This window comes from Daucus carota, chromosome 8, assembly GCF_001625215.2.
Source record: "Daucus carota subsp. sativus chromosome 8, DH1 v3.0, whole genome shotgun sequence".
NCBI classification, from domain to species: Eukaryota; Viridiplantae; Streptophyta; class Magnoliopsida; order Apiales; family Apiaceae; genus Daucus; species Daucus carota.
Window position 1 is genome coordinate 22,455,937 of NC_030388.2, and position 20,384 is coordinate 22,476,320.

A 20,384-nucleotide genomic window follows, 5' to 3' on the forward strand; every position below is an offset into this window, starting at 1 on the left:
ATTACCATTTAACCCCAGACATGCAGAGATGACCGAGGATACTTATATAATAAGGTTTTAATATTTGATAAGAAAACACCCATAAGAGGTCCCGCTATTCTTTCTTCCACTCATCCTCAAAAATACAATACAAATAAAAGAACAGAATAAGTTTATACAGACAATAAAATAAGAAAGCTATTTAAAATGACAGAGGAAAAGAGTCAACAAAATCATAATTAAAAAGAAAAAAAAATATGAATATAATATAATTTTTTAAAGAATAAGGAAAGTAAAATCAAAACTTATGTAAGATAAATCATTAAAAAAATTTATACCAAAAAGATAAAACATAAATCCTATCCGAAAATAACTGACTAACATATCAATAAATATTTAAAACAAGAAAATATAATTAGAATTGAAAACATAGCTAAGACATATCTACTCAAATATAAGGCATAATCTTGGCAAAAAAATGTATCACGATTATAATTAATTATTATTATCAGCATAATACAAATTTGGAAAACACCAATCAACTATTAATGGCGTAATAATACCTACACGATCAAAACCATCTTATGTGGCTCTCGTGAAAATTTCAAGTACAATAATAAGCAATAAAGATTCTAAATTGAGATTGTTTTGAACACTAGAACATGATTAGAAAAAGGGCGGAACTGAAATAATTGATAATCGAAAATAAAAATTCAAATGAGGATGAGCTGCAAAAAGAGGATCATAAATATTTAAAAATTACTAATCGACTGTTATTTTAAAGATCATATTCCACATCATACCACTACAATGATTTAACCGACAACATTGATGTATGAAAATACAAGTTCTTGCTAAATCATTTTGAGTACATAATTGCAGTATTTTTTTTACTTAATCATCTACAACCGAGTATGAAAAGATTGTAGATCAGCTTAAGCAGAAAAACATGCTACGTACATATTCAATATTCAATATTCAACTAATGACTCACACAACGCCTAATTATTGAAGATGCGAGATGGTCATTTATATGAGCTCGATCCGATGAGGCAAATGATGTGTTAGTGTGACAACTCTAATTCATAGTGTATCAAAACAATATATTTCTTCATCCGTATTCTTTCAATGTATCAAGAGTGTTTTGTCATAATTATTTATGTTTCTTTATTAATGCTCACTACTCCGTTTTCAGATATCTCCACTCCCTTTCGTTGTATCAGACTTCTGTTTCTCTCTTAATTCAACAAATTCAAAAATCGATATAGTTATTATGAAACTATACTTTATGAAAGCGTTAAAAAGTAACGTAAAATACCCGGTGGGACGGAGGGAGTAATCGCGCCCTCTCCTCACCCCCTCCCCTGCCACTCTATGGCATATTTCAATTCTACATGGCTGACCAGAGTCAACCTAGTAGAAGAAGAATATAAGCCACCCGGGAGGACCACCAGCGGCATACATGGAGCATGATCCCAGCTGTTTTGACGACAACAGGGCCGGATAAATGTTGGCGAGCTGACTTATATGAGTGTTTGGCCGTTTGGGCCGTGGGCTTTTTTGTTTTCATATAAAACAAAAGCTACCACTGGGAGCACCGTGACATGGTGTACAGGCTTATCACGTAGAGTGAGTTAGGGCTGAGCAAAACCGGACCGAACCGAACCGTCCAAATTCGGTTCGGTTCGGTTTGAAATTTTTGAAAATTCCAGTTAGATCGGTTTTCGGTTTTAACCGAACAAAAAGTTCGGTTCGGTCCGGTTTCTGAAACCAAAATTTCGGTTTAACCGAAATAACCGAAGTTTTTTATGTATATATATATGATTTTTAAATTATTTATATATATAATTATAATATATATAATAATATCATTACTTAAAATATCAGATATGTTAAGTAAGCTACTGAACTCTAACCCAAACTAGCAGTTACCACGCCTTGCCTCCCGGCCTCCACCCTCCATTCTCATCTCCAGCTTCACATCGATTCACTTCCCTGCTTCACTTCCGAATTTTGATTCAAGCTTCTCTGGCTCTCTGCTTCACTTTCGATTCATCAGTTCAGGTATTTGACTATGCAAGTGTAAAACACTAAAGTCTAAAACTGATGTACTGATGTGTATGGCTATTCTGGAAGACTGGAAGCTTATGCATAATATTTTGATGAGTGTATTAACCACTTTAATTGTATCTTTATTTTATGTATTCTTTTTGTTTGTGTTGAATTTTTTATATATATAAAGTTCGGTTTTAACCGAACCAAACCGAAAAAACCGAAGTTATTTCGGTTCGGTTCGGTTTGAAACACAAGTACGGTTCGGTTCGGTTTGAAAAAAATGAAAGTTCGGTTTTCGGTTATTTCGGTTCGGTTCGGTTTTCGACCGAACCGACCGTTTGCTCAGCCCTAGAGTGAGTTATTTGTGCCGAGGGATCGGGGTGGCAGAGTGTTTGTTTCGCCTGATTATAATCAGTCCATGGAGTAGCAGAGAGTCATGATGATGAAGAGGATTGAGTACTTAGTTCGACATGGCGTTTTCGATGGATTTTTAACCACAGATGCGCTCAGGAGCTTTGCGATTGCGGATGCTCTGGGTTCGTATGATCATTCTCTGGGGATTAAGTTTGGTGTTTGAAAGGACATCTTCGATAAATGATTATTTTGGTATTTGTATAACTCACATAAAATTTAAATACACTTAGAATCCTCTCCATTAGGACATATTATTTAAATGATTTTATCAAAAGTCAAATGGTCAACTCTAGCTCAAAAAGGATTTCCAAAATATATTTATAAATATAAATGATACTCCATGTTTACAAAAAGATTTTCAATATTTATCTAAGGAGTATTCAAAAATTTTAAATCGCAATTTATCGGACGAGAAATATCTAGTAATGATATCTTCTTGTATTACAATTGCAAAAGCAAAATGCAAAAGAAATTTGAACAAGGAATATACATTCATTATATTCTTTAGAACACTCTTTTGACATTTATTTAAAGAGACAAAGATATTTTATTCAAGTCTCAGATTTTAAAGATTTATTCCTCATTTATACAATTTTATTCTATGGAATAAATTCTTTTAACATCATAAAAATATTTCCTTCAAATCTCAAATATCCTATCTTCAAGGAAATATATTTTGAATGTTTTACTCAAGTCAAAATATTAGCCAAAGTTCTGTTCAAACTGGGAAAAGGCTAATCGTATTTTATTCAAAACCGGAGACTGGTTTCATCGTTTTAAATCCAAATAAAGTACTTCTGCTTGCTAGAATGACTTGAAACTTGAGATAGATCATTTGAATAATGTTTTTGGTGTCTAGTAAATTTTTCATAATTTTCTAAGAAGTTTGGTCCGGACGCTATTTTTAGGGGCTGACCGGGATCTTTGACTGGACGTTTGACCAAGTCAACTTTGACCAAAATTTCCAGACCACCATTTTCCAATATTCTATGATTTATCATATTTTTGGTGTAATTTATTGGAGGTTTCGAAAAATCGTCGCATTTAATAACGATACAAAGTTACGTTATTAATCAAATTCTTGGGAAGCGTGCTTGTCTTCTAGTGACACAAATCAGCTGAGAATTGTCCCATAAAGTTGTTTGTCTTATTATACAAGTGGGCAACTAACACAACAAAACCACAATCCACACCCTTTTCAATCTCCACCCTTCATTTTCCTTACATCTCAACCATTCATTCCACCCACTTTCCTCTATAAATACCAACCTCCCACACACCAAATACTCCTAAGCTAAGAGCCAAGAAAGTGCTGAGATTTTGAGAAGTCATCAAGAAATACACGTTTATATTCTCTCTCAAATATACTTCTCCACCAAAACCTTCTCTCTCTCAAATATATATTCATATATTCAAGGTTTTGATCTACAAGCTTTCTTACACTAACCGAGCTCAACCACAACCACTTCCACGCCTTTGTAAGGGCTGCCCAAGTAAGTTCATAGTGCCAAAATCCGGCCGAACCTCCGGCGAATTTTTCCGGCGAACTCTTCCGTTCATCTCCCGTAAGTGGTTTCTACTTAGCTTCTTATTTGTGTCTTAACCGACCATTTTGTTTTAGAACTTTGTACCCAACTTCTCTTCATCTTACAAGTTCTTCTAAAAGGTTCCCCAAAAGACACCAAAAGATCCGGATTTGTTCAAGATATCAAAGATATATCTTTCTCTTTTAAAGAGAACAAAAAGAACAAACAAAAATCCGTGAAAGTGCTCACTTGATTTGAACTAAAGTTCAAGAGTACTTATCTCCAATAAGGGAGATATTTGACATAGTGTCAAATTCGTTATAAAAGCAAGATCGTACTTCCATATATCGCCTTAGCGTTTGTGTGGAAGAGAAAGATACGATTCTAACGGCTTTTATACACGAAAGCTTCAAAAGAAAAGTTTAGCAACATTTTCATTGTTGTTATTATCCTTGCTAAACTTTGAAGAAGCTAAAGAAAGCTTATTCGATCCCGCACTAACCTAACTTTATATATCTCGGGAAAGATATCGAATATTCCGAACCTTGTTCGTGGAAGCTTTCTTATATCCTCAAAAGCTTGTGTATCAAGTTAAAAGAGAGGATAATATACAATCTCCGAGATCTTCAAATTTATCTCAAAATGAAGATTTGTAAATCAAGTATTCTTCGATCATAAAAGAGTTGATCTAAAAGAAAAAGAATACTAGTGAAGTCCTAAGCTCTTAAGCTTAAAAAGAAAGACTTCTTTTGATTACTCTCCATATTAGCTTAACTTGGAGTAATCAAACGTATACTTGTTTACAAGTATACCTAACTTGACTTTAATATTTATAACTTGAATATTATTGTCATCTCCGAACTAGTACCGTAACATAGTAGTTCAAAACATATCTTTTACAACTTGTTTGTTTTCGTAGATATTGTTGAGGGCGTAAATTGTGCCTCTTGATTGAGGGCGTTAATTGTGCCTCATTATTGAGGGCGTAAATTGTGCCTCTTGATTGAGGGCGTTGATTGTGCCTCATAATTGAGGGTTGTGTCTTAATTAAGGGCGTTAATATTTTATTAAGTGCCCTAATTAAGAGTTTAATTGCCTCAATTATGTGTTATCATAATTGTGAAATATTTTGATTAACACATGCATATACACGTGATTTTATTAATAATTATTTATTGGATATATTTTTAATTTTTATAATGTATGTAATCTGTTATATCGACTTATATTATTCTTGTTTCCTTTGTTTTATTTTCAGTATTCTTGGAAGAAGACGGGTTTTTCTTTTTCGAACATTAAAGTTTTATTGTCTAAATTTCCCCGGTCATCTTGCATGTCCGACGGTTAGATAATAAGCTTTTTTGAATGAAAGAATTATCACGGTGAATCGCTGATTCTTATCTGTGAGATTTATTCTCAATATCAAAAAAAAAATAAAAAAAAATAATGTATCAAGAGTGTTTAAGACTTCAAGGTTGTCATTGTTTAGATCGGCGAAAATATAAAATAGAAAAAACGTGTGTATTTTTTTAAAAACATAATTTGACTTGATTTTGAGTGGACTAAAAATTTACGCAAAACATATAAATCATTTTCATTCAAGTTGTGGTTATTCGAAACTTACCTAAAACTACTTATTATTGAAATTATGTATATCTTATATTAGATATTATAGTTTTCATATAAATTTATATACTTGATTAAGTTTTTTATTATCTATAGTATTATTTAAATGAATAAACATTTTATGTAAATTTAATATAAATAAATTATATAAACTAAAATGAAATTTTGTTATTGATTATTTTTAATATATATATATATATATTTATTTATTTATTAGTAAATTATTATTTGTCGGATTGGGTTCATCTTACCTGTGAGCGGGTGCCGGTGGGGTCGTTGTACATAAATCAAATAATAGAAATATATAATTAAATTACACCATAACTTAAAAAGTTGAAGTTTTTTTTTAATCAAATAATACCAAAACATTGTATGTTTCTCTTAAACTAATTTATTGGTTTTCTTTTTGAAATAAATAATTTTGGTTTTTGTTAATTAACTTTAAATTAAGATACTATTAAAATGCCCCTGATGTAACTGTGGGAGAGAAATTGAGGGAGAGAGAGAGTAGAGAGAGATATACGAACATCAGAGATTCAAAAGGGGAGAGATACAAACAAGTCTGAGCAGAAAATGAGGAAATTCGATCCATGGCCAGTGTTCTTCAAGCGAGAATGGAACCGCAACTGGCCTTTTCTTGTCGGTTTCGCCATCACTGGCACTATCATCACCAAGTTCTCTCTCGGTCTTACTGGTAAATACGTCTATATACTCAATTATTCATACACATTTCTGTACGTATAGTTTCTGATAGATTCGATTGTATTACAGACGAGGATGCTAAGAATTCTCCCTTCGTGCAGAGACACAAGAAGTGAGTGATTCTGTTTCTTTTTGTTTGATATTGTTGCTTGTTAAAACCCTAAGTCAACTCAATTGGAAGTTTTAGATCTCGAGTTCTGTGTATGTTATGTTTTTTTTTTGGATTCTGATGTTCTCGATTGTTGTAGTTATGTAATGCTTTGCGAATCAGTTGAGATGTATAATGGATTGAGTAGTTGATTGGCGTAGCTAGTTTGTAGAAGGTGAAATGTGCTCTTTTCGGTAATATCTATGTAATTTGAAATGATTTTTATGAATCTGTACTGGACTGGCTTCACGCAAGTGTAGTTTCAAAGTACGAGGATGTGAGTTCGGACTTGGGAATGATAAGGAGTGTGATCTGGACCCCTTGTTAAATAGGATGACAGTGGGAATTACATTAAAAAGTGTGCAAAAAGTTGGACGTAAAAGCGAAGGCTGAAGCTGTTAAGGATAAAAAAGAATGAAAATTGTGCATAAGCATCAAGATAATTTGCCATTCTTCATTCCATTGCAATTGATCATATTCCAGTGAATTGAAAAGACGAAAAGTACTTTGGCTTTGACATAAAAAATAGTTTCTTAGCTTTTACTATTAAGGACCTCTTTGGAATAGTTTCTTAAAGGAGTCATAGTATGTGTCTATCGAAGTACTAATAGAACTCTAGTTTCAAGAGCTAAAATCTGTAAGTTGCTGTAACTGGATAGATTAACTTTTGTTTAGTCTATGGCCAGTCCATTATCAGATCTGATTTGCATATACTGACTTTTTGGGTTTAAGACTCTAAGTTCGCTTAACCTTAAACCTTAAATCTAGTCAAGCGAGGCCATCAACTCACGCATAAAATACTTAATGCATAGGAAGCTCTTTCATATTGCCATATTGGGAATTATATTTTACCTTTGAAGGAAATACAGATGTGAACAAGTGAATGTTGCTTGTTTCAGTGAACATGTTATCAAGTTCATATGATATTTTTTTTGTTACATACTTACTTCCTGTCTACTTAGAGCAAGTCCAATGGTTGTGCTAAAATAGATGGAGCTATTGCTTTAATTTAGCACCGAAAAGTGGTTTCTGGTGCTAAAATAAATACATGTTTCCAATAGTTGGTTCTATATCTTGTTCCATATTTAACTTATTCTCCAAGCACCTCACTACTTTAAATACAAATTTGATTTTCCAACCTAACTTTACACCAAGGCTTCCACTTATTTCACTTTTTAGTGAGGTGGCAATTATAGCTCCATCTATTTTTTGTTCTATATTCAGAACAAACTATAGCATTTTTCTATTTAGCACAAGATATAAAACACCATCGGAATGGTGTTTTTTAGTTTTTGTTCTAAAATATTGAGGTAGAACAAAATATAGCTCACCAGTGGACTTGCTCATAAGGAGGTGAATTGTACTTCTTTTGATCGGCGGTTCTGATAAATTTCATTTATTTTGAATATAACATTATCTGTGTGTTAAATCTGTACTTTATTTGTTTTACTTAAATGTAGTATGGGATTGTGACTTTGTAGTAAACCTTAAGTACTATGGAGTGTGATTTGTAAAAATTCAGTGAAAATGGGTGCGAAAAGTTCGGTGTAGAAGAGAAGGATATGATTTTATTTGTATATTGGAAGTGTGAATTATAGTTTCAAGTCTAATTTTGTGGAACAGAATGATAAACTCATAAAACGAGTATTATGCATAAAGATGAAGAAAATGTGTTATTCTGTTTAATTCCTCCCCATGGCAGCCATTTCAAAGCTACAGTGGCTTTGACATAATTAAAGCTTCCTTAGCTTTCACAACAACTCTTTAAAATAGTTTCTTCTTATATTCTTAAATTAGTTATAGCATATGTCTTTTAAAGTCCTAGTATAACTCTAGGGACATGAGCTGAAATCAGTATGTTTCCATAACTGGATCAGGAGCCCAAAATGTTAGGAGGGTGATAAGGATTTGTTTGTACTGAGACTTGTGTTTATTTCTCGACCAGTCCTGTGCAAAATCTTTGCATACACTTACTTCAATCTGTAAGGTTAAATCTTGATATGCTCAACCTTAAGTCTAGTCAAGCTACTAGAATGGTAAATTGATTTGAAGCTGACTTGTATTGGGAATTGTACTTTACCTATGGAAGTACATATTTGACGAATTGAATGTCACTCGTTACGGTGGACATATGATTCAGTAAATTTGATATTTATGTTATGATTTTACTTCCTCTGTCTCGAAGGAGATGATCTCTTGTGTAACAATTTAACAATCTTCTCACGGCATCCAAACACATCCCTTTTCCTTTTCCCTGTTCTTTGTGGTCTTTTTCAATTTACGGTGTTAAAACTACATATATACAATTCAATTGCTGAAGTTCCACATGTTGATTTGTTATGCAGGTGATTTCCTGAAGTTTCGATAACAGGAAGCAGGAATGTCCATTTTCTTTTCTTTTGCAAGATTTCATAAATTTGATGTTGGCTTGTACTTTTATGTCACAATTTGAGCTTATTTGCTTCTCATAAGAAAATCTTTTTATGATTTTAGATATAATGTATCTGTCAATTGATTTCAATCTCTATGATACAATCACTACAAAGTTGTTATATAATGAGATAAAAGTTGATGAAAAGAGCTGCCCAGAACATTTGTTGGCTTTTAACAATTTTTATACCTTTTTCTCATGTCAGTTTTCATATTTAGGGTTACATTGTTTTCATAAAGTCTTGTAAAACAGTTGTTTTCTTAAAATCGGCCTAGACTCTTATGTTGTGTTTGGTTGGGGGAATGGAATGGAATGAGTAAAATTATTGAAATTAATAGAGATAGGAAGAAAGTTTTGAAAAAAAAAATTGAGTGTAAAATTGTTATGATGAGATTAGAGTAGAAATTAGGGGTTTATTTTTCATAACATAAACCCCTAAACAATTGATCATAACATAATTTATTTTTCATTCCATTCATTTTGGAATCATTCATCCAACTAAATTGGGGGTGATTGGAAAGAATGTTCATTTCACTTCTTCATTACGTTTGTCTACAATTTGGACTCGTTTATATTTAGTCATTATTATTTCATATTTTCTTATATTTCTTCATGAATTTTTTTTATAATTTTCATTTCATTCCCTCCTATTTCATTCTATACAAGTTATTGATAAACCATCTTAACAATTGATATAAATCATCACTGAGGGTGCATGGTTTGTGTGATACACGGGCCTGGACAATTATGGGATTTTGGCGCAGAGGGATACTTTTTATTTCTAATATTCCTAATACATTATATTACTAAAGTTAATTACCGTAGCTTGAAATTTGAATGCTATCTTGGCATTTGGCAAATATTACGAGATGAGGGTCTATATCACTGCACTATAAAACGACGCTCAATCTATCATATTCAAGTGAAATACTGTGGAAATGTCTACATTTCTCCTCACCTTTCTTTTACAGTCTTTAACACCTTGGAACATTTCTGTAATTAGAGCATCTACGCGTGACCTGTTTACTTTTCGAGCCATGTAAACTGACTTGATCATGCTTTTTCTTCTTATATTACATTGAAGAAACTTCATTTATAGTGGGATGGACAGGTTGAATATAGGGATGGCAGTTTTACCCGACCCAATGGATACCCGACCCGTTCCGATCCGATTGGGTCTACCCGAACCCGATTTTTTGGATTTGGATTCGGATCTTATTTTTGGACCCGAAAAAGTTTGGATCCGGATCTGGATCTCAGGTATCCTGAACCGAGACCCGACCCGAAACCCGAAACCCGAAACCCGATTTAAACCCGATCCGAACCCGAAACCCGATAAAACCCGATACAAAATATTATACATACATACATACATACATATATGTTAAATGTAAAGTATATATATTGAAATATTATGAATTATTAGGTATGAATCTTAACATTTTACTTAATTTTATGTTTGCAATATAAAATTTATATTTATTATATCAATATTTTATTTTTCTCAATTATTGTGCATTAAAAAATCTAAATACAATAAAAATAATAAAATATAAATGATAAATTGAATGATTGTATACAATTGAGTTAACATGTTTCACGTGTTTATTGTAATAAATGAAGTCTGTAATTCCCATTTTAATATTTCTAAAGTTAAAAAAAAAATCCATAATTACATTTTTATAGATATATAATTTTTAATTTGTATTTAATTTTATTTATTAGAATACCCGAATTAGACCCGAACCCGAACCGAAACCCGAAAAAACCGACGGATCGGGTCTGGATCTTCATTTTTCAGACCCGGACCCGAACCCGACCCGAAATATAATGGATCGGGTCTGGATCTCAAGAAACCCGACCCGATCCGACCCGTGGCCATCCCTAGTTGAATAATAATCTAGCCTAGGAGTATATTTGCAACGATTTTCCTTATATTTATTTTTCACAACGATTTCCTTAAATAAACTTCAGGCACTGAATTTTACTCGTTACATAGAATAAACATCGAGGCCTTTTATCTTGACGTACAAGTTACAGAGCTACTTCAAAGAAGCAAAATTACAAGCAATCTAAGAAAATGAGATGACAGAAACAACTGAATTGATCTCCTCTGATTACCAGGTGATCCATTTAGAATTCCTTTCGGTACCAGTAGACTCCTTTAGTCTCACCTTCATCTTTTTCGACGTAAATGCATTCCTTCATTTCCCTGTACATTGCCTTAAGAATTGGAGTGCCATCATACTGATAATAGTCTCCAAGTACTGGCTTCATTGCTTCAGTTGCCTCGAGTCCATGGTAATGCGGGATCATGGAGAAGATATGGTGACAGACATGAGCGTTGCACACGTTATGGAACACCTTGTTCAAAATACCATAGTCTCTGTCAACAGTGCAAAGAGCTCCCCTCAACCAATCCCATTCGCTTGAATCATAGTAAGGCAAAGAGGGATGAGTGTGATTGAGGATTGTGATCAATGTGAACCATCCGTTAACAACTAGCAACGGACCTCCATAAACACAGAAAACCCAGACAAATCCTTTGGCTAATACTAGATTGTACAGCCCATAGATAACAGCAAGAATGGCAAGATCAGACACAATGATCTGTTTGCGTTCACGTTCTGTGTAAAGAGGGCTATGGGGATCATAGTGTGAAGTCCACCTCTCATACTTGTGTCCCGAGACATTGAACATCAAGTATAAGGGGAAGCCTATAAGGAGCGTGATAAGCCACACAAGGACGCGGCCTGGTGGGTTGTTCATTATTTTGTAGTAGTTCCTGATGTTGGCCTTGAACCTCGGGACATAAACCTCATCATTCTCAAGGGATTGAGTGTTGGCATGGTGACGACGGTGGCTAATTTTCCAAGAGAAGTAAGGGACCAGAAGAGAAGAATGGACAACAAGGCCAACAAGGTCATTCACCCAACCATAATCACTGAAGGCATCATGATCACATTCGTGCCCCACGACCCAAGCTCCCGTCAAGACACACCCCTGGACAGCAATGTAAGCAGCCCAACCCACGTAATTCAGAGGGTGTGGAAGATACTGGTCTATGTAATTAGTGGCAACATAGTAGAGAGCATAGGCCATGAGGAGATCTTGAATGAGGTATCGAAAAGAAGTGACAAGTGACTTTTCGAAGCAATGAGCAGGAATGGCCTTCTTGAGGTCACCAATAGTGAATGGTGGCTTCTCATGAGGAGCCCTTCTGAGTGCTTCTGCTTCAGTTTTCTTGGCATTAGAAGGAGCAGACATGCGCCCACCTGCACCCATTTTTTCTCTAGTGTAACAAAGAATAGGCCAATGCTATTCTCCTACTCTGTTTGTTTTGCTTTTGCTGTGAATATTGCTAACATTACAAGTTGAATATTTATAGTGATGCTGTAGAGTTGCAGTGTAGAATTAAGGAACAGCTGAAAACGCCCGCCAGCACGCCAGCCACTAGAGACTTTTACTAAACTACAAGCTCAAATTTGTGAGTGTGTTGGAATCACGAAATATATGAGATTAAATAAATGAAAATACAAGAAACTGGTGTGCTGCTATGCTGGTTTTAACTAGTAGTGCACCTTTTGGTTTTTTGTGGCTGACCAAAATCTTGCTTGTCTATGTTCAAATATTCCGGGTCCTATTTGGGGGCTTGTATTGTTACTTTCTTGCATATTTTATTACAAGATATTTCATGATTTAAAAATTATAAGATATAAGATTCATTTATAAGTGAAATTCCAATAATGGGGTGGAGTTGCTCACTCATTTTTACGATGTTTTACGTGATTGACAGGTCTTTTATATGTTTTTTTTTTGTTGCAAGAATTTCAAATATAAAACTATTTTGTAGTCCGAATTTTTTTTATTATGTTTTACCTAATAAATACGCATAATATGTAGAATCTCAGATGTACAAGATTATCATAGACATAAAAGAACAATGTGAAAGTAGCATAAAAAAGAACAATAATACAACGATAGGAGATAGTCCAAAAATAAATCCAATTAATGGAACCCTTTGCCCGGATTTTTATGCCTGGGTTTCAATCTTTTTCAAAGTTAAACGAAAAACTGCAATAAACCAGAAATCAACTTATAGTCAGAATATGGTAGAATGTACTTTTTGAATCTACTTATCTTAGTTTTATTATACTTGTTAATAACTCATAAATCCCTTATAATATAAAATTTTACAAACAGTTAATTTAAGCCAATCTGTTATCATATTAAGTTATTACAGCTTATCAAAAAAAATTTAGTATTACAAGATTCATAAGCTAGAGTTTTGCCCACTAAAGTAAACTTTTACCAATCATGGTATCATTCATATATCTAGTAAAAACATTGTAATTTTCACCAGATCAGTCCGGGTCTCTGCATTTTGAACACAGGTTAGAAAACTTTAAAGTACCGAACTTAAACACCAACTCACTGCAATAGCCAATACTCAAGCAGAATCTGAATTCAAATTATTATTACTAGTCTCCTACTAAAAAATATAGACGGAATACAGAAAGTTCAACTATATTTGCAAGTAAAAACTACTAGTGTCTAACCACCCAGGTGACTAACTTCATCTATTCACTTCTTAAACATCCAACTTATGATCCAAAAACACGCCGAGCACTTGCTGCATTTCAGTATGTCCAAAAACCTTGAAGAACAAAATAAAGACAAGCATCATAAGATCAAACATTCAATAAAAGCATGAAAATATCATCGAGAAATTTCTGAGTCTATTCATTATAACACGCAGAGTTGAGGTCTGCAACTCCTTTATAGTACAACATTGAAAAAAATAACTGAAATTGACAAGGCAACTTTGGTCAAAACAAATCAAGCTATATATCCTTTCGGTACCAGTAGACTCCTTTAGTCTCGCCTTCATCTTTCTCCACGTAAATGCATTCCTTCATTTCTCGGTACATGGCCTTTAGAATTGGAGTTCCATCATATTGATAGTAATCTCCAAGTAAAGGCTTCATGGCCTCTGTGGCTTCTAGTCCGTGGTAATGTGGGATCATGGAGAATATGTGGTGACAGACATGAGCATTGCACACGTTGTGGAATACCTTGTTCAGAATTCCATAATCTCTGTCAACAGTGCAGAGAGCTCCTCTTAACCAGTCCCATTCAGTTGAGTCGTAGTAAGGAATCGAAGGATGAGTGTGATTGAGGATTGTAATTAATGTAAACCATCCGTTGACAACTAGCAATGGACCTCCATAAACACAGAAAACCCAAACAAATCCTTTGGCTAATACTAGATTGTACAGCCCATAGATAACAGCAAGAATGGCAAGATCAGACACAATGATCTGCTTGCGCTCACGTTCTGTGTAAAGAGGGCTATGGGGATCATAGTGAGAAGTCCACCTCTCATACTTGTGTCCCGAAACATTGAACATCAGATACAGAGGGAAGCCTATGAGGAGTGTGGTAACCCACACAAGGACACGGCCGGGTGGGTTGTTGAGAATTTTGTAGTAGTTCCGGATGTTGGACTTGAACCTCGGGACATAAACCTCGTCGTTCTCAAGTGATTGAGTGTTGGCGTGGTGACGTCTGTGGCTAATTTTCCAAGAGAAATATGGAACCATGAGAGAAGAGTGGACAATAAGGCCAACAAGGTCATTCACCCAACCATAATCACTGAAGGCGTCGTGATCACATTCGTGACCCACCACCCAAGCTCCCGTCAAGACACACCCCTGGACAGCAATGTAAGCAGCCCAACCGACGTAATTCAGAGGATATGGAAGATACTGCTCTATGTAATTAGTGGCAATATAGTAGAGGGCATAGGCCATGAGGAGATCTTGAATGAGGTATCGAAAAGAAGTGACAAGTGACTTTTCAAAGCAATGAGCAGGAATGGCTTTCTTAAGGTCACCAATGGTGAATGGAGGTTTCTCATGAGGGGCACGTCGAAGTGCTTCTGTTTGAGTTTTCTTGGCATTAGGAGCAGACATGCGTCCACCTGCACCCATCTTTCCCTGGTGAAGAATGCAAATATTGCTACTCTTCAACCTTGTTGCCTTTGTTATGTGTTTAGTTGTTTCGTTGTTGTTATTACCTCAGACCAGCTTGGATATTTATAAGGATGTCGAAATTAGAAATGAGTTAAAGTCCTTAAGGCCCGCCAGCCAGGGGAGGAGTTTGAACTTTGAATAGAAAGAGTAGGAAATTAAGTGGCGTGCTCGTGTACAATTATTAGTGTCACTACTGAAATGTGCAGTCATAAAATGAGTGCTGCACCAAAATTTTCTCTTAAATTCCAGGTCCTGCTTGGCGGCTATACTATCTTCATCAACTTATTGTTGTCTTGTTATGCTCTTTTAACATGCATATCTTTTGATATCTTCTTTCTCATATTATGCATTTGCTAAGCTTACTCTAATACCAAATAAAGTAGCTGACATGATGAAAAAGCAAATTAACACACCTAATTTATGTCTCATCCGAAAACAGGCTCTTTGGGGGAATTATTCTTTATCTAATAAATGAGGTAAAATGATTAATATTCGATAAAATGAGTAGTGAATGAAATATTCCTGTTCCATCTTTACAATCAATCATCTTCAGTTCCTCAAGTTTACGCTTAAGTGGAAGTTATTTCTATTTACTTCCTCCGGATTTACAGTTAGTCCCAAGAAAAGTGTGGCAGCTGGGCATTAGTTCTAGCATGCAGGTTCCAGGTTACGAGATCATTTATCATCAAATTGCAGAGGCATACTTAGCCAAGTTAAATTAATGTTGGAAACTGGGATCAGAACTTTAATTTAAGCTGCTTGATGTTCCTTTTTCAGTTCACTCACTACTAGGGATGGCAACGGGTCGGGTTTCATGAGATCTAGACCCGATCCATTATATTTCGGTTCGGGTCCGGGTCTGAAAAATGAAGATCCAGATCCGATCCGTCGGATTTTTTCGGGTTTCGGTTCGGGTTCGGGTCTAATTCGGATATTTAAAAAAAATTAAAAATTATATATCTATAAAAAATGTGATGGCTTATTTTAAAAAAAAATTAGGAATATAAAAAAGGACTTTACATGTTTCATTTAGTACAATAAACACGTGAAACATGCTAACTTAATTATATACAATCATTCAACTTATCATTTATATTTTATTATATTTAGATTTTTTAATGCACAATAATTGAGAAAATTAAAATATTGATGAAATTAATATATAAATTATGTATTGCGCATATAATATTAAGTAAGATGTTAATACGCATACATAATAATTCATAATATTTCATATATATACTTTACATTTAACAAATAATATATATATATATATATATATATATATATATATATATATATATATATAATATTTGTATCGGGTTTTTTTCGGGTTTCGGGTTCGGATCGGGTTTAAATCGGGTTTCAGGTTTCGGGCCGGGTCTCGGTTCGGAACATTTAAGATCCAGATCCAGATCCAAACTTTTTCGGGTCTAAAAATAAGATCCAAATCCGGATCCAGATCCACAAAAATCGGGTTCGGATAGATCCAATCGGGTCGGAACGGGTCGGGTATCCATCGGGTCGGGTAAAACTGCCATCCCTACTCACTACTATTGAAGTGATAGTTTATACTCCCTCCGTCTCAATTTATAAGTCCAGTTTGGAAAAAAAAATTGTCCCAAAATACTTGTCCCTCTCTTCTTTCAATACAAATTTATCTACATATTAATTGTGATTTTTTTTGAAACTCAACATTATTCTCATTTCTCAATGCACTAAATCCCTATATTTATTGTGATTTTTTTGAAACTCAACAATATTCTCACTTATCAATGCACTAATTAATGATACATGAGATAAGATTCTATCTAACTAACTTTTTTCTTAATATGTGTGTTTATTCCAAAATCGACTTATAAATTGAGACGGAGGGAGTATTGAACTTCATTTCATGACATTTTATAACACTGGAAGTTGCTTCATCACTTGTATTGTGTACAAATAAAAACACACAAAGCACTCATATTAATCTGAGCTTATACTGTGATTAATTTTGCATTCATCTTACTGAATACAATCTTAGTTTCAATTTGCCAAAAGCCTCGAGGAACACATCAAATGGCTCAATTCAGACCAAGTATGCTATGAAGATTAAGACGACGCTGTCTGTAAATATTGTGCAACCATGTAAACATTCTGCCAGGACTGTTTCAAATTGTTGTGTTTGCAATATATGGGTAAATCTGGGTAACTCATAACTGTAATGTCCAAGATTTAAATTACGACCTCTCCTATTGCTACGTACAATTAAATATGAGTTTCTGACTCATAAACTGAAACAAGCTGCAAAACAGAATTATTTCCCAGTTACTTAAGCTTCTTCTTCTTCTACTTTAGTAGCATAAAAATCAAATTGTTTGATATTACAAAAATTCTGAAAATTCTGTGTATTGCATTGAAAATTTGTTTTCAACTACTTACCTTATTGTACAACATCACATTAAACAATCTAAAGTTACTAGGATTCTAGGAATAAAAGAAGACAATGCAGAAATAAGTGAAAGAATTAAATCGAGGTAGTCTCTAACACATTGAGCTAAATATCCTTTCTGTACCAGTAGACTCCTTTGGTCTCGCCTTCATCCTTCTCCACGTAAATGCATTCCTTCATTTCTCTGTACATGGCCTTAAGTATTGGAGTTCCATCATACTGATAATAATCGCCCAACACTGGCTTCATGGCCTCTGTTGCTTCAAGTCCGTGGTAATGTGGGATCATGGAGAATATGTGGTGACAGACATGAGCATTGCACACATTGTGGAATACCTTGTTCAAAATTCCATAATCTCTGTCCACAGTGCAGAGAGCTCCCCTCAACCAATCCCATTCGGTTGAATCGTAGTAAGGCACTGAGGGATGAGTATGGTTAAGGATGGTGATCAATGTGAACCATCCATTGACAACAAGCAATGGACCTCCATAGACACAGAAAACCCAGACAAATCCTTTGGCTAATACTAGATTGTACAGCCCATAGATAACAGCAAGAATGGCAAGATCAGACACAATGATCTGCTTGCGCTCACGTTCTGTGTAAAGAGGGCTGTGGGGATCATAATGTGAAGTCCACCTCTCATACTTGTGTCCAGAAACATTGAACATCAAATATAGAGGGAAACCTATGAGAAGTGTGGTAACCCAGACAAGGACACGACCGGGTGGGTTGTTGAGAATTTTGTAGTAGTTCCTGATGTTGGACTTGAATCTGGGAACGTAAACTTCATCATTCTCAAGCGACTGAGTGTTGGCGTGGTGACGTCTGTGGCTAATTTTCCAAGAGAAATAAGGGACCATGAGAGAAGAGTGGACAATAAGGCCAACAAGGTCATTGATCCAGCCATAGTCACTGAAGGCATCATGATCACACTCATGGCCTACAACCCAAGCCCCGGTGAGGACACAGCCCTGTACAGCAATGTAAACTGCCCAACCCAAGTAGTTGATTGGATGGGGTAAATACTGGTCTATGTAATTTGTGGCAACATAGTAAAGGGCATAGGCCATGAGGAGATCTTGAATAAGATATCGGAAAGAAGTGATGAGTGATTTTTCGAAGCAATGAGCAGGAATGGCTTTCTTGAGGTCACCTATGGTGAAAGGGGGTTTCTCATGAGGAGCACGTCGAAGTGCTTCTGTTTCAGTTTTTTTGCCTTTAGGAGGATCCGACATTCGCCCACCTGCACCCATTGCCCCTCACAAAAGAAGATGCAAATGTTGCTACTCTTCAAGTCACTCTTGGTTTTTGTTGTGTGTTTAGCTGAAGTTGCTCTGTATTTCCTTAGAACGGGCTCGCTTGTAGATTTATAGGAATGTATGATATCAACATGTGCGTAGATAGAAGTGTGGTGAAGCTTAAAGCGCCCGCCAGCCCGCCAGGCAAGGAAAAGTTTGAATAAACAACTTTGAATTTGTTAGTGTGTTGGAATAAAAGAGTAGGAAATTGCACTAGTTCAGTCGTTTTCAATGTGTGTTTTAGAGAAGTATGCCCACATGAACTGATTGAGTCGCTATGTTTTCTCTACGTTTCAAGGTCTCCCTGGGCGGCTGTACTTTCATAAATTATACTCCCTCCGTCCCTCGTGCTAGTTTACGTGCACTGTTTGCACGCATTTCGAAACTCTTATAAAGTATTGTATTATAATTTTTTTTGAATAAAAGTTTAAACATCAAACTTTTATTCAGAGAAATAAAAATTAAAAAATATATTATGAAACTATACTTTAAATGAGTGTGGAAAAACGTGCCAAAAAATAACGTAAAGAAAATGAGGGGACAGAGCGAGTACTCTTTTAACATGCATACTTTTTGTTTTTTTCCCTGATTTTATTCGTTTAGTTATTACAATAACAGATACGGTAGCTGACGTTAGCCTAGAAAATCATACATATCAGAACTGCAAGCATATAATTTGAACTGATAACGTTTCACTAATTTAACATTCAGAACCAGCAGCTTTTTCATTTTGATCGATAGTAGTTTATGCATTCGAGTTGAAGATTGGAAAATACAAACAATAGAGAAATGATTTTTGAGAGCAACACAAACTTCTGCATAACAAGTCACTTTCACAAGGAAACTTACAATGACTCCCCACAAGCTAGACCAAGTGCTTTAAAAAGAGACGAGGCTGAATTCAAATCTCATTTGCAGCTCCTCGTTGTTCACTGGACTGAAGTCGAGTTGTTAACAGTACGTTTTAACTTATCAGATACCTAAATGATAAGGGGTGAAATAGAGATATACCGTTAATCAGTAAAATATAGCACAGCTAGTTTTTCAAAAGGAACAATGTTTTGGTTAAGAAACAGAATCAGAAAATCCTATCGTAAAGGCTGATGCATTAATATGTTGTTATGTTCATGCAAAATATTACCTTGCTCCTTACAACTAAAAAAAGGAGCTGTCAGACAGACTTCTTGGATCCAACTGCTGGCGACGAGCTGGCTGTTTAAAACTTCCCTGGCCATTGAGAGCCACGGACTAGGACCCATAATAAAATCCTTATTTCCTCTGTTCTTTTCAGTTTAAAAGTTTTTCATATCATATAGGCAGTTTCGGGCAATTTATCATAGAGGAAGACGCTGCTGTTTACAACGCATTGATAAAGAGCGCGGAGCACCCTGTATGTTTGAGGAGTCTCTGATTAGGCTTAAAAAGATTATTTTTTGTACCAAAGAACTCATGGTTCAATGATATTTTCCTCGATCTACTTGCAGGATATTGAGGTACCATTTGAAAGAAATTAGTTCGTATGTTATTCGGCAATCTCCACAAAGACACAAAATATTCATTTTTACCCTTAAAATTAATTTAAACTTGCATTTTTTTAATTTGTCTACTAATTTCATTCACCAGAACACACTGATTAGGCAAAAGATAGCTGAATCCGGACCAATTTTTTTTCATCAAGATTTATATAAAGTTGTCAGTAGCCAATAAAAATGAGTGACCTGTGATCAACTAA

The 20,384-nt window shown here is 34.9% G+C and overlaps 4 protein-coding genes across 4 annotated transcripts; 1 reads left to right on the top strand and 3 right to left on the bottom strand.

Moving 5' to 3' along the window:
- The first annotated feature begins 6,069 nt into the window (after positions 1–6,069).
- On the top strand, positions 6,070–6,418 carry LOC108198643 (ATP synthase small subunit 6, mitochondrial). The gene is made up of 2 exons (XM_017366414.2): positions 6,070–6,294; positions 6,372–6,418. The coding sequence occupies exons 1-2, from the start codon at positions 6,174–6,176 to the stop codon at positions 6,416–6,418; spliced, it is 168 nt and encodes a 55-aa protein (XP_017221903.1). The 5' UTR covers positions 6,070–6,173.
- Positions 6,419–10,835: 4,417 nt separating this feature from the next.
- LOC108198633 (delta(12)-fatty-acid desaturase FAD2) lies at positions 10,836–12,244 on the bottom strand. Its single transcript, XM_017366401.2, has one exon. The coding sequence runs from the start codon at positions 12,164–12,166 to the stop codon at positions 11,015–11,017; it is 1,152 nt and encodes a 383-aa protein (XP_017221890.1). The 5' UTR covers positions 12,167–12,244; the 3' UTR covers positions 10,836–11,014.
- A 1,354-nt stretch (positions 12,245–13,598) lies between these two features.
- LOC108198638 (delta(12) fatty acid desaturase FAD2-like) lies at positions 13,599–15,120 on the bottom strand. The gene has a single exon (XM_017366405.2). It carries the CDS (start codon positions 14,872–14,874, stop codon positions 13,726–13,728), a length of 1,149 nt encoding a protein of 382 aa, XP_017221894.1. The 5' UTR covers positions 14,875–15,120; the 3' UTR covers positions 13,599–13,725.
- Positions 15,121–17,291: 2,171 nt separating this feature from the next.
- On the bottom strand, positions 17,292–18,737 carry LOC108198634 (delta(12) fatty acid desaturase FAD2-like). Its single transcript, XM_017366402.2, has one exon. It carries the CDS (start codon positions 18,605–18,607, stop codon positions 17,456–17,458), a length of 1,152 nt encoding a protein of 383 aa, XP_017221891.1. The 5' UTR covers positions 18,608–18,737; the 3' UTR covers positions 17,292–17,455.
- Between the last annotated feature and the right edge of the window lie 1,647 nt (positions 18,738–20,384).